The 13237-nt window shown below is 44.8% G+C and overlaps 1 protein-coding gene across 1 annotated transcript in view; it reads left to right on the top strand.

The window, feature by feature from the left end:
• znf839 (zinc finger protein 839) overlaps positions 1-13237 on the top strand; it is a 53882-nt gene that overhangs the window by 14953 nt on the left and 25692 nt on the right. The window contains exon 2 of the mRNA XM_086003016.1: positions 7515-8450. Coding sequence (XP_085859142.1) covers positions 7515-8450 — 936 coding nt within the window. The remainder of the gene's footprint in view (positions 1-7514; positions 8451-13237) is intronic.

Genomic DNA, 13237 nt, shown 5'->3' on the forward strand with positions numbered 1-13237 from the left:
GCGCCACATAAAAGGTTGCTACGCAAGATAAGGGCTCATGGGGTTGGGTTTAATATATTAGCATGGATAGAGGATTGGTTAATGGACAGAAAACAGAGCAGGGATAAATGGGTAATTTTCCGGTTGGCAGGCTGTAACTAGTGGGGTGCCACAAGGATCAGTGCTTGGGCCCAGCTATTTACAATCTATATTAATGACTTGGATACATTGCACTCGGTCCCTTCATCTAAGTTTGCTGACGATACAAAGCTAGGTGGGAAAGTAAGCTGTGAGGAGGACACAAATAACCTGCAAAGGGATATACTGTAGATAGACTAAGATAGATAGATGGACCAACATCCTTGCGGGGAGGTTGGCTAGTACTGTTGGTGGTGGGGGGGGGGGTTAAACTAACTTGGCAGGGGGATTGGATACGGAGTGCAGCTACAGTAGGGGGTGATGCACAGCCAAATATAGAGGAAAAAACAAGTCCGCCTGGAAGGCAGCGCAAATATGTAACTGCACAAGGGAGTATGGCAAGGCTGGATGGCATTTATTTTAATGCAAGGAGTCTTACGAGTAAGGCAGATGAATTGAAGGTGTTGATGAACACATGGGAGTATGATATTGTTGCTATCACAGAGACATGGTTGAGGGAGGGGCAGGACTGGCAGCTCAATATTCCGGGGTATAGAATCTTCAGGCGAGACAGAGGGGGTTGTAAAAGAGGAGGGGGTGTCGCAATATTAATCAAGGAGTCAATTACTGCTGTAAGGAGGGATGATATCTTAGCAGGTTCCTCTAATGAGGCCATATGGGTAGAACTTAAAAACAAAAAGGGGGCAAGCACTTTGCTGGGAGTGTACTATAGGCCCCCAAACAGTCAGGGGGAGATAGAGGAACAGAAATGTAGGCAAATCTCAGAAGTGTAGAAATAATAGGGTAATAATAGGGGATTTAAACTTCCCCAATATTAACTGGGATAGTCAGAGTGTGAAAGGCTTAGACAGTGCGGAGTTCTTGAAGTGCATCCAGGAGAGCTTTTTGAGCCAGCATGTAGAAAGTCCTACAAGAGAGGGGGTGGTACTGGACCTAATTCTAGGGAATGTAGCTGGGCAAGTGGTAGCTGTGTCAGTAGGAGAGCATTTTGGTGACGGTGACCATAATTCGGTGAGATTTAAGGTAGTCATGGAAAACAACAAAGATGGACTGGAAATAAAGGTTCAAAATTGGGGGAAGGCCGATTTTAATATGATATGATAAGGCAGGATCTGACCAAAATGGACTGGGATCTGCTACTTGTAGGAAAATCCATATCAGAGCAATGGGAGTCTTTCAGAAAGGAAATCGAGTACAACACCAGCATGTTCCTGTAAAGGTCAAGGGTGGGACCAACAAGCCCAGGGAACCTTGGATGTCAAGGGATATGCAAGAATGGATTAGGGGAAAAAAAGAGAGGCTTTTGGCAGATACAAAGGACTAAAAATAGCGGAAGCCCTAGAGGAGTATAGAAAGTGCAGGGGGGTACTTAAAAAAAAGAAATTAGGAGAGCGAAGAGGGGGCATGAAAAAACACTGGCGGGCAAAATAAAGGAAAATCCCAAGGTGTTTTATAAGTATATATTAAGGGCAAGAGGATAACCAGGGAAAGAGTAGGGCCCATTAGGGACCAAAGTGGCAATCTCTGTGTAGAGCCGGAAGATGTCGGTGAGGTTTTAAATGAATATTTTGCATCTGTGTTCACGATGGAGAAGGGTGATGTAGGCATAGAAATCAGGCAGGGGGATTGTGATATACTTGAACAAATTAGTATTGAGAGGGAGGAGGTACTAGCGGTTTTAGCGGGCTTAAAAGTGGATAAATCCCCAGGCCCTGACGGGATGTATCCCAGGCTGCTGTGTGAGGCAAGGGAGGAGATTGCAGGGGCTCTGACACAAATTTTCAGAACCTCTCTGGCCACCAGGGGAGGTGCCAGAGGACTGGAGAACAGCTAATGTCGTACTATTATTCAAGAAGGGTAGTAGGGATAAACCAGGGAATTACAAGCCAGTGAGCCTAACATCAGTGGTAGGGAAATTATTGGAAAAAATTCTGAGGGACAGAATTAGTCTCCACTTGGCGCGACAGGGATAGTCAGCATGGCTTTGTCAGGGGGAGATCATGTCTGACCAATTTGATTGAATTTTTCGAGGGGGTGACTTGGTGTGTGGATGAGGGTAGTGCAGTTGATGTAGTCTACATGGACTTCAGTAAGGCTTTTGACAAAGTCCCACATGGGAGACTGGTCAAGAAGGTAAGAGCCCATGGGATCCAGGGCAATTGGGCACATTGGCAGTGGGTGATGGTCGAAGATTGTTTTTGTGACTGGAAGCCTGTGTCCAGTGGTGTACCGCAGGGATCGGTGCTGGGTCCTTTGCTGTTTGTCGTGTACTTTAATGATTTAGATATGAATGTAGGAGGTATGATCAGTAAGTTCGCAGATGACACGAAAATTGGTGGAGTGGTAATTAGCGAGGAGGGAAGCCTCGGGCTACAGTACAATATAGATGGGTTGGTTAGATGGGCAGAACAGTGGCAAATGGAATTTAACCCTGAAAAGTGTGAGGTGATGCATTTTGGGAGGACTAACAAGGCAAGGGAATACACAATGAATGGTAGGACCCTAGGAAGGACAGAGGATCAAAGGGACCTTGGTGTGCATGTACATAGATCCCTGAAGGCAGCAGGACAGGTAGATAAGGTGGTTAAAAAGGCATATGGGATACTTGCCTTCATTAGCCGAGGCATAGAATATAAGAGCAGGGAGGTTATGATGGAGCTGTACAAAACGCTAGTTACCTGGGCTGGAGAGCTTCAACTATGAAGAGAGACTGGACAGGCTGGGGTTGTTTCCCTTGGAGCAAAGAAGGCTGAGGGGGACCTGATTGAGGTGTACAAAATTATGAGGGGCATAGATAGGGTAGATAGAAAGGAACTTTTCCCCTTAATAGAGGGGGTCAATAACCAGGGGGCATAGTTTCAAGGTAAGGCAGGAGGCTTAGAGGGAATTTGAGGAAAAACTTTTCACCCAGAGGGTGGTTGGAATCTGGAACTCGCTGCCTGAAAGGGTGATAGAGGCAGGAACCCTCACAACATTCAAGAAGCATTTAGATGAGCACTTGAAATGCCATAGCATACAAGGCTACGGACCAAGTGCTGGAAAATGGGATTAGAATAGACAGGGCTTGATGGCTGGCGTGGACACGATGGGCCGAAGGGCCTCTTTCTGTGCTGTATAACTCTGACTATGACTGTGAGGTCATCCACTTTGGACCTAAAAAGGATAGAACAGGGTACTTTCTAAATGGTGAAAATCTAAAAATGGTGATGGTCCAGAGAGTTGGAGGTCCAAGTAGATAGATCATTAAAATGTCATGAACAGGTTACAGAAAATAACCAAAAAGGCTAATGGAATGCTGGCCTTTATATCTAGAGGACTAAAATACAAAGGGGTAGAAGTTATGCTGCAGCAAGGGGCCCTGGTTAGACCACACCTGGAGTAGAGTGAGCAGTTCTGGGCACCACACCTTAGGAAGGATATATTGGCCTTGGAGGGAGTGCACCGTAGATTTACCAGAACGATACCCGGACTCCAAGGGTTAAGTTACGAGGGGAGATTACACAAATTAGGGTTGTGTTCCCTAGAATTTAGATGGTTAAGGGGTGATTTTTTCAAAGTTTTCAAGGTATTAAAGGGAACAGATAGAGATAGAGAGAAATGGGCTTATTAGGCTTATACTCGCTGGAGTTTAGAAGAATGAGAGGGGATCGCATTGAAACTTATAAAATTCTAACAGGATTAGACAGACTAGATGCAGGAAGGATGTTCCTGATGGCAGGGGAGTCCAGAACCAGGGGTCACAGTCTAAGGATAAGGGGTAAGCCATTTAGGACAGAGATAAGGAGGAATTTCTTCACCCAGAGAGTGGTGAACCTGTGGAATTCTCTACCACAGAAGGCAGTAGAGGCCAATTCATTAAATATATTCAAGAAGGAGTTAGATATATTTCTTAAGGCTAAAGGGATCAAGGGATATGGGGAGAAGGCAGGGACAAGGTACTGAATTTGGATGATCAGCGATGATCACATTGAATGGCGGAGCAGGCTCGAGGGGCCGAATGGCCTGCTCCTATCTTCTATGTTTCTATGTAAACTATTTCCACTGGTTGGGGAGCCTTGGACTGGGGGTGGGGGGGGGGGGGGGGTGGTCTAAAAATTAGAGCCAGACCTTTTCAGGAGTGAAATCAGGAAACACTTCTACACACAAAAGGGTGGTAGAAGTTTGGAACTCTCTTTCACAAATGACAATTGATGCTCGATCTCTTGTTAATTTTTAAATCTGAGATTGATCGCTTTTTGTTGACCAGAGGTATAAAGGGATATGGGGCAAAGGTATATAAATGGAGTTGGGTCGCAGATCAGCCATGATCTCATTGAATGGCGGAACAGGCTCGAGGGGCTCAATGGTCTACTCCTGTTCCTTTGTTCCTTGTTGATTCATTTTGTTACTGTGCAAATCCAACTTTTATTTTACTAAGAGCCAGTACTCATCACTGATGAAACTTGTTTTTTTGTTTTCTCTCATCTCCTTGCTGGGATACTGTTCAGCAGACACTTGGTACTATCTCGTACCTTACCCATGTGGCTATTCTTATGAGCTAGATAACGAATGTTCGTGGGCTATTTGACTTCAGGGGGCATCCATACAGTGCAGTTCCAACAGTAGTTGCTGGCTAGTGATCAGGAGTGGAAACCTGACTGCCAATTACTTAATTTAGTTTTCTTTCTCCGTTCTCCAAACAGGTGTGCTGAGGCCAATTGTAGCACTGCCTACAAATACCCAGATGGCTCAGCTAAGTCAGCACAGACTAGGGATCAAATCTAGAACCTTCGTGATCTATATGGCTCAGTGACTCACTGCCTTAACAATGAATCGTAGGGGAGCCCAATCCTAGTTTTTTATGATTTTAATGTCTCATAGGATCATAAATTGATGCATTGGAATAGAACAATATTGGAAATGTATACAAAGTTTTGATGTACTGAAATATTCTAACCTATCTCTCTAATCCCCCTAGAGCTCTGCACTCCGCCTATTGTGGCCTTTTTGAACATCCCCGATTTTAAATGCTCCACCATTGGCGGTCGTGCCTTCAGCTGTCTAGGTCCTAAACTCTGGAATTCCTTCCCTAAATCTCTCTGCCTCTCCACTTCTCTTTCAGTTATAACGCTCCTTAAAACCTACCTCTTCGACCAAGCTTTTGGTCATCTGCCCTAACATCTCCTTATATGGCTTGGTGTCTTTTTTTTGGTAACACTCCTGTGAAGCGCCTTGGGACGTTTTATTATGTTAGCGATGCTATATAAATATACGTTGTTGTTGAAAAAGGGTTTTGATAGCTAAATAGGGTCTGATGAAAGGGAGGAACTGAAAGAAATCAGTATTTGTAGGGAAATGGTATTAGGGAAATTGATGGGATTGAAGGCCGATAAATCCCTAGCGCCTGATAATCTACATCCTAGGGTACTTAAGGAAGTGGCCCTAGAAATAGTAGATGCATTGCTGATCATCTTCCAACATTCGATGGAATCTGGAACAGTACCCATGGATTGGAGGGTAGCTAATGTTACCCCACTATTCAAAAAAGGTGGTAGAGAAAAAACGGGGAATTATAGACTGGTAAGCCTGACATCGGTAGTGGGGAAAATGCTAGAGTCCATTATAAAAGAGGTAATAGCAGAGCACTTGGAAAACAGTGACAGGATCGGACAAAGTCAACATGGATTTACAAAAGGTAAATTGTGCTTGACTAATCTACTGGAATTTTTTGAGGGTGTAACTGGTAAAATAGATAAGGGAGAACCAGTGAATGTAGTGTATTTGGACTTTCAGAAGGCTTTCGATAAGGTCCCGCATAAGAGATTAGTGTGTAAAGTTAAGGCACATGGGATTGGGAGCAAGGTATTGACTTAGATAGAGAACTGGTTGGCAGACAGAAAGCAAAGAGTTGGAATAAACGGGTCTTTTTCCGAGTGGCAAGCAGTGACTAGTGGGGTACCGTAGGGATCGGTCCTTGGACCCCAGCTATTCACAATATATATTAATTATCTAGACAAGGGAACTAGATGTAATATCTCCAAATTTGCAGATGACACAAAGCTGGGTGGGCGTGTGTGCTGTGAGGAGGGTGCTGAGAAACTCCAGTATGATTTGGACAGGTTGGGTGATTGGGCAGAAGCATGGCAGATGCAATATAACGTGGATAAATGTGAGGTTATCCACTTTGGTGGCAAAAACAGGAAGGCAGATTATTATCTGAATGGCAATAGATTGGGAGAAGGGGAAGTGCAACGAGACCTGGGTGTCCTTGTGCACCAGTTGCTGAAAGTAAGCATGCAGGTGCAGCAGGCGGTTAAGAAGGCAAATGGTATGTTGGCCTTCATAGCGAGAGGGTCTTGCTGCAGTTGTACAGGGCCTTGGTGAGACCACATCTTGAGTATTGTGTGCAGTTTTGGTCGCCTTATCTGAGGAAGGATGTTCTTGCCATGGAAGGAGTTCAGCGAAGATTCACCAGACTGATACCTGGGATGGCAGGAATGACGTATGAGGAGAGATTGGGTCGATTGGGCTTATACTCGCTGGAGTTTAGAAGAATGAAAGGGGATCTCATTGAAACTTTTAAAATTCTGACAGGACTGGACAGACTAGATGCAGGAATAATGTTCCCGATGGCCGGGGAGTCCAGAACCAGGGGTCACAGTCTAAAGATAAGGGGTAAGCCACTTAGGACAGAGATGAGGAATTTCTTCACCCAGAGAGTGGTGAACCTGTGGAATTCTCTACCACAGAAGGCAGTAGAGGCCAATTCATTCATTAAATATATTCAAGAAGGAGTTGGATATATTTCTTGAGGCTAAAGGGATCAAGGGGTATGGGGAGAAAGCAGGGACCGGGTACTGAATTTGGATGATCAGCCATGATCGCATTGAATGGCGGAGCAGGCTTGAGGGGCCGAATGGCCTACTCCTGCTCCTATCTTCTATGTTTCTAATTTAACCCTAAAATTTAATGGTTATGAATCTTTCTTCCTTCCCCACCAGATTTCCCCCTCCTCTCTCGCTGACCTTTAAGACCCCAAGTGGCCATTGTTTATGTGTAAACCTTGACTGTCTTGGATTTTTGACTGCCAAGGGGGAGGGGTGGGGTGGTCTCGTATCCAAATCCTCTTCAGTTCTCACCCAGAGTCCACATGCACACTTCTAGCAGAAGTCATTTGATGGCAATTAGCAGTGGGAACCTTGATTGAGTTTGCTCTAACGCATGGTAGCTGAGGCCAATTGTAGTATCTTATTTTTACCCTGGCTGAAAAAGCTCATCAGAACTCTTAACATGGGACCTTTCTGGTCTTTATTGCTCAGCTGCTCGCTGAACAAACCTGCTGTGGTTGTGAACTTTAAGTCAGTGAATGCTAAGTTCTCTTTTTAATTTTCTTGCAGCATCAACTAGAAACTGTCCAAGTTCACATACAAACGGTCCAGTCGCATGAGGAAAAAGATAGGCCTATGCCACCTCTAGCAGTAGTGCAGCCCAAAACAGCAGCATCTGGTCAGCTGGCTAACCAAAGAACCACTGTTTCAGGGGGAGTTAATATTTCTGGACCCCAAATCATTCGAATCCAGCCTCTTTCAACATCTGGACCGCAACAATATATTTTGCACAGCTCTTCTGAACCTCCAATTCAACTACTTGTTCAGCGCCAGCCTCCGCCACTTGCACCGGTAAACTCCATTCGTGTGATTCCTGGAGTCAGCATCAGCGGACAATCTGGCATTTTCACTAATACTGTAACCACCAGTGTATCTGCCACTACAACAGCTGTAGCAAATTCAGTTTCCTCCATCCATGCTAAGAAGCACGAAGCTAGTGATAAATCAAAGGAGAAAAAACCTGTGAAGATCAAAACCCGATCTGGTCGAATATCGCGACCTCCAAAATACAAAGTTAAAGACTACAAGTTTATAAAAACTGAAGATTTGGCAGAGGGCCACCAGTCTGATTCCGATGACTATTCCGAATATAGTTTTGAAGAAGAAGATGTAAAAACAAAAATGGAAGATTCAAGCCTTTCAATGCCTTGCTCTTTCAAACCCAAAAAGTTTAAATGCGACACTTGTGAAAAGTCCTATATTGGAAGGGGAGGATTAGCCCGGCATTATAGACTCAACCCATCTCATGGACAGCTGGCTTCTGTCTCTGAGGAACAGAGAACTTCTGTGAACAAATCCAATGGCAATGTGATTGTTGGGGACAGTGGAGGAGGTGGTGATAGAAATGGCGAAGTAGCTCCTGGACTGGTGATATCATCTATAAATACTGACACTACACCCGTAACGGTGGGGAGCACAGCCCCGTCCTCCCAAGACTTCCAACAGGTGTGTAATGAAATACTGCATTCAGATTTTCTTTTCTCTCCTCTTAAGGTGATGACATGCTGGAGTATGGTTCCAGGGGCACTGGCAGTTCTCTGGATACCTTGCTCGAGTGGCCACTCTCTTATGTATGAGGGAGGGGCGTCACAGCAAATTCTTTGCCCTGTGGTTATAATCCATCCCCCCCTCCTCCTTGCCACTAGATCCACATACTGTACTTTTCAACAATGTTCACTGGTTAGTAATCAGTAGAAGGCAGTGTGACTTTTTAAACATTTTTGTCTATCCATAGTCTAGGGCACTGAGGCCAATGTAATGCTCCAATTGCTACTTAGGCTGACTCAGCACAGATTAGTGATCAAACTTGGGACCTTCCTGGTCTATATAGCTAAGTACCACACCATGCAATACATTAATTGATTTTAATTTTCAAAACAGTATATTGTCACTGACTAGGTGGTAGAATACAACATGGAAGGTACATATTGTTAAGAATAACGGTTTAATAATTCAGTCAAATCATAAATGTGAAAAATATTTACTGGTATCAATTTTTTTTCTCTTTAAATTCAGTTTGTGCCATTTACTGCTCAAATCACTCAAATCTGTTCAGTGCCTTTGAATCTAAGTTCTGGTGGTCTTCGATATTCTGTAATGATTTTTGAGTGAATATTGTTTCAAAGCAGTGTCATTTTTTGTGGTTCTGTGATGTTTGCACACTCTCAACTTTATTCTTGTGGCTTAGGCCCTCATTTAAACTCATCTGGATGTTGTTGCTTTGTAACACTGCTATACACTTGTGGCAAATGCAGTAAAGCCTCTAGCAATCATTTTAAACAGCTGTACTGGAGGGCGACAGGGATAATGTAACCTCCATGAAATGCTGATACTGTAATTCTATGAAATGACATTGAAAAAGGATGCCCTTAAGGTTTAAATTATCACAAGTATTCAGGAAAGATGCATTTTATTAAATAAAACCAGAAAATGCTGGAAATACTCAGCAGGTCAGGCAACATCTGAGGAGAGAGAAACAGAATTAACATTTCAAATCGATGACCTTTCGTCAGAACTGGAGAAGGTTAGAGATGTAATGGGTTTTAAGCAAGCACAGAGGCAGGGAAAGGGAGGAGGGGAGGAAAGAACAAAAGGGAAGGTCTGTGATAGGGTGGAAGGCCGGAGGGATTAAATGACAAAAGGGATGATGGTGTAAGGCGAAAGGAGATGGTAATGGGACAAGTAAAGAAACAAGATGGGTCTAGAGGAGGTGTAAATGGGAATATCAGAATCATCAGCAACAGCTGCCACCTGGAAAAAATGGGGGCCGAGGTTATGATCTGAAATTGTTGAACTCAATGTTGAGTCCGGAAGACTATAAAGTGCCTAATAGAAAGATGAGGCGCTGTTCTTCGAGCTTGCATTGAGTTTCGGAGTGTCGGAGGCTGAGGTCAGCGTGGAAGTGGTCCGGAGAATTAAATTGACAGGTGAGCATAAGGTTGGGATCACGCTTGCGACTGAACAGAGATGTTCCGCAAAGCGGTCACCCAATCTGCATTTAGTCTCCCCAATGTAGAGGAGACCGCATTGTGAGAAGTGAATAAAATATACTGATTGGAAGAAGTACGAGTAAATTGCTGGTTCACCTGGAAGGAACGTTTGGGCCCCTGAACAGTGGGAAGAGAGGAGGTGAAAGGGCAGGTGTTGCACCTCCTGCGCTTGCATGAGAAGGTGCTGTGGGAAGGGGAAGTGTGTGCTGGAGGTGTTAGAGGAGTGGACCAGGGTGTTGCGGAGGGAACGGTCCCTTCGGAATGCTGTAGGGGCAGATGTGTTTGGTGGTGGGATCACGCTGGAGGTGGCAGAAATGGCGGAAGATTTAAAAAAAAAAAAAAAAATTTTTATTCATTGATGGGATGTGGGCGTTGCTGGCTAGGCCTGCATTTAGTGTCCATCCCTAATTGCCCTTGAGAAGATGGTGGTGAGCCGCCTTCTTGAACTGCTGCAGTCCATATGGTGTAGGTACACCCACAATGCTGTTAGGAAGGGAGTTCCAGGATTTTGGCCCAGCAACAGTGAAGGAACGGCGATACAGGTCCAAGTCAGGATGGTGTGTGGCTTGGAGGGGAACTTGTAGGTGGTGATGTTCCCATGCGTCTGTTGCCCTTGTCCTTCTAAGTGGTAGAGGTCGCGGGTTTGGAAGGTGCTGTTGAAGGAGCTTTGGCGAGTTGCTGCAGTGCATCTTGTAGATGGTACACACTGCAGCCACAGTGCGCCGGTGGTGGAGGGAGTGAATGTTGAAGGTGGTGGATGGAGTGCCAATCAAGCGGGCTGCTTTATCCTGAACGGTGTTGAGCTTCTTGAGTGTTGTTGGAGCTGCACTCATCCAGGCAAGTGGAGAGTATTCCATCACACTCCTGACTTGTGCCTTGTAGATGGTGGAAAGGCTTTGGGGAGTCAGGAGGTGAGACACTCGCCGCAGAATTCCCAGCCTCTGGCCTGCTCTTGTAGCCACAGTATTTATATGGCTGGTCCAGTTCAGTTCCTGATCAATGGTAACCCCCAGGATGATGTTAGTGGGGGATTCAGCGATGGTAATGCCATTGAATGTCAAGGGGAGATGGTTAGAGTCTCGCTTGTTGGAGATGGTCATTGCCTGGCACTTGTGTGGTGCGAATGTTACTTGCCACTTGTCAGCCCAAGTCTGAATGTTGTCTAGGTCTTGCTGCATATGGAGGCTGTGGGGTGGAAGGTGAGGACAAGGGGAACCCTATTGTGGCACTTTCTCGAATGCCTTTTGGAATCCATGTACACCACGTCAACCGCATTGCCCTCATCAAGCCTCTCTGTTACCTCATCAAAAAACTCGATCAAGTTGGTTAAATATGATTTGCCTTTAAGAAATCTGTGCTGGCTTTCCTTAATTAATCCACACTTGTCCAAGTGATTGTTAATTTTGTCCCTGATTATTGTTTCTAAAAGCTTCCCCACTACCGAGGTTAAACTGACTGGCCTATAGTTGCTGGATTAATTTTTACACCCTTTTTTGAACAAGGGTGTAACACTTGCAATTCTCCAGTCCTCTGGCATCACCCCCGTTTTTAAGGAGGATTGGAATATTATGGCCAGTACCTCTGCGATTTCTTCCTTCACTTCCCTCAGCATCCTAGGATGCATCCCATTCGGTCCTGATGACTTATCTACTTTAAATACAGCCAACCTTTCTAGTACTTCGTCTTTATCAATTCTTATCCCATCCAGTATCTCCTCTACCTCCGTTACTATGTCTATGGCAGCATCCTCTTTCTTGAAGACTGACGCAAAGTATTCATTTAGTACCTCCGCCATGCTCTGTGCCTCCATGCCTAGGTCTCCTTTTTGGTCCCTAATCGGCCCCACCCCCCCTTACTACCCGTTTACTATTTATATGCGTATAGAAGACTTTTGGATTATCTTTTATGTTGGCTGCCATTCTATTCTCATACTCTCTCTTTGCCCCTCTTATTTTCTTTCTCTCTTTTCTCCTCTTTCTCACTTTTTTCCTCTGAACTTTGTATATTTAGCCTGATTCTCGACCTGACACCTGTCATTCGTGCTCTTTTTCTGCTTCATCTTACTCTCTTTCGTCATCCAGGGAGCTCTGACTTTAGCTGCCCTACCTTTCCCCCTAGTGGGAATGTACCTCGACTGTACCCAAACTATTTTCTCTTTAAAGGCTTCTTTGATTCCAGTATACCTAAACCAGATCCGTTTTTATCACACTGAAATTTGCCTTCCTTCCAATTAAGTATTTTTACTCTAGGTTGCTCCCTGTCCTTTTTGATAGCTAATCTAAACCTTGTGATACTATGATCACTGTTCCCTAAATGTTCACCTACTGACACTTGCTCCACTTGATCTACCTCATTCCCCAGAACCAGATCCAGCAATGCCTCCTTCCTCGTTGGGCTGGAAACATACCGATCAGGAAAATTCTCCTGAACACACTTCAGAAATTCTTCCTCCTCTCTGCCCTTTACCCTATTACTATCCCAGTCTATATTGGGATAGTTGAAGCCCCCCATTATCACTACTCTATAGTTCTTGCATCTCTGTAATTTCCCTACAAATTTGCTCCTCCATATTTCTCCCACTAGTTGATGGCTTATAGAATACACCTAGTAGTGTAATGGCGCCTCTATTATTTCTTAACTCTAGCCATACAGATTCTGTCCTTGACCCCTCCAGGAAATCTTCTCTCTTCAGCACTAGCATTCTCCTTAACCACCTCCTATCTTTCCCGAACACCCTATATCCAGGAATATTTAATACCCACTCCTGCCCTTTTTTGAGCCAGGGCTCCATTATTGCCACAACATCATATTCCCATGTGGCTATTTGTGCCTGTAGCTCACCAACCTTGTTTACTACGCTTCATGCGTTCACATACATGCAGTGTAAACCTATCTTAGACCATCCTGTGTTCTTAAGTCTTGCTTTAGTGTTATCTGTCTCTCCCAATCCTTTGTGCCCTTTGTTTCTCCTTTCTAATGCTACATCCTAGTGCCCATCCCCTTGCCAAATTAGTTAAAACCTTCCCCAACAGCCCTAGCAAACCTCCCAGCGAGGATATTGGTACCAGCTCTGTTGAGGTGCAACCCGTCCAGCCTGTACAGGTCCCACCTCCCCAGAACCAGCCCCAATGCACCAGGAATCTGAAGCCCTCCCTCCTGCGCTATCTTTCCAGCCACGCATTCATCTGCTCTATCCTCCTATTTTTATACTCACTCGTGTGTGGCACCGGGAGTAATCCAGAG

Source organism: Somniosus microcephalus, chromosome 12, assembly GCF_052327205.1.
Source record: "Somniosus microcephalus isolate GS21.2 chromosome 12, FLI_Smic_1.0, whole genome shotgun sequence".
Taxonomy (NCBI): Eukaryota; Metazoa; Chordata; class Chondrichthyes; order Squaliformes; family Somniosidae; genus Somniosus; species Somniosus microcephalus.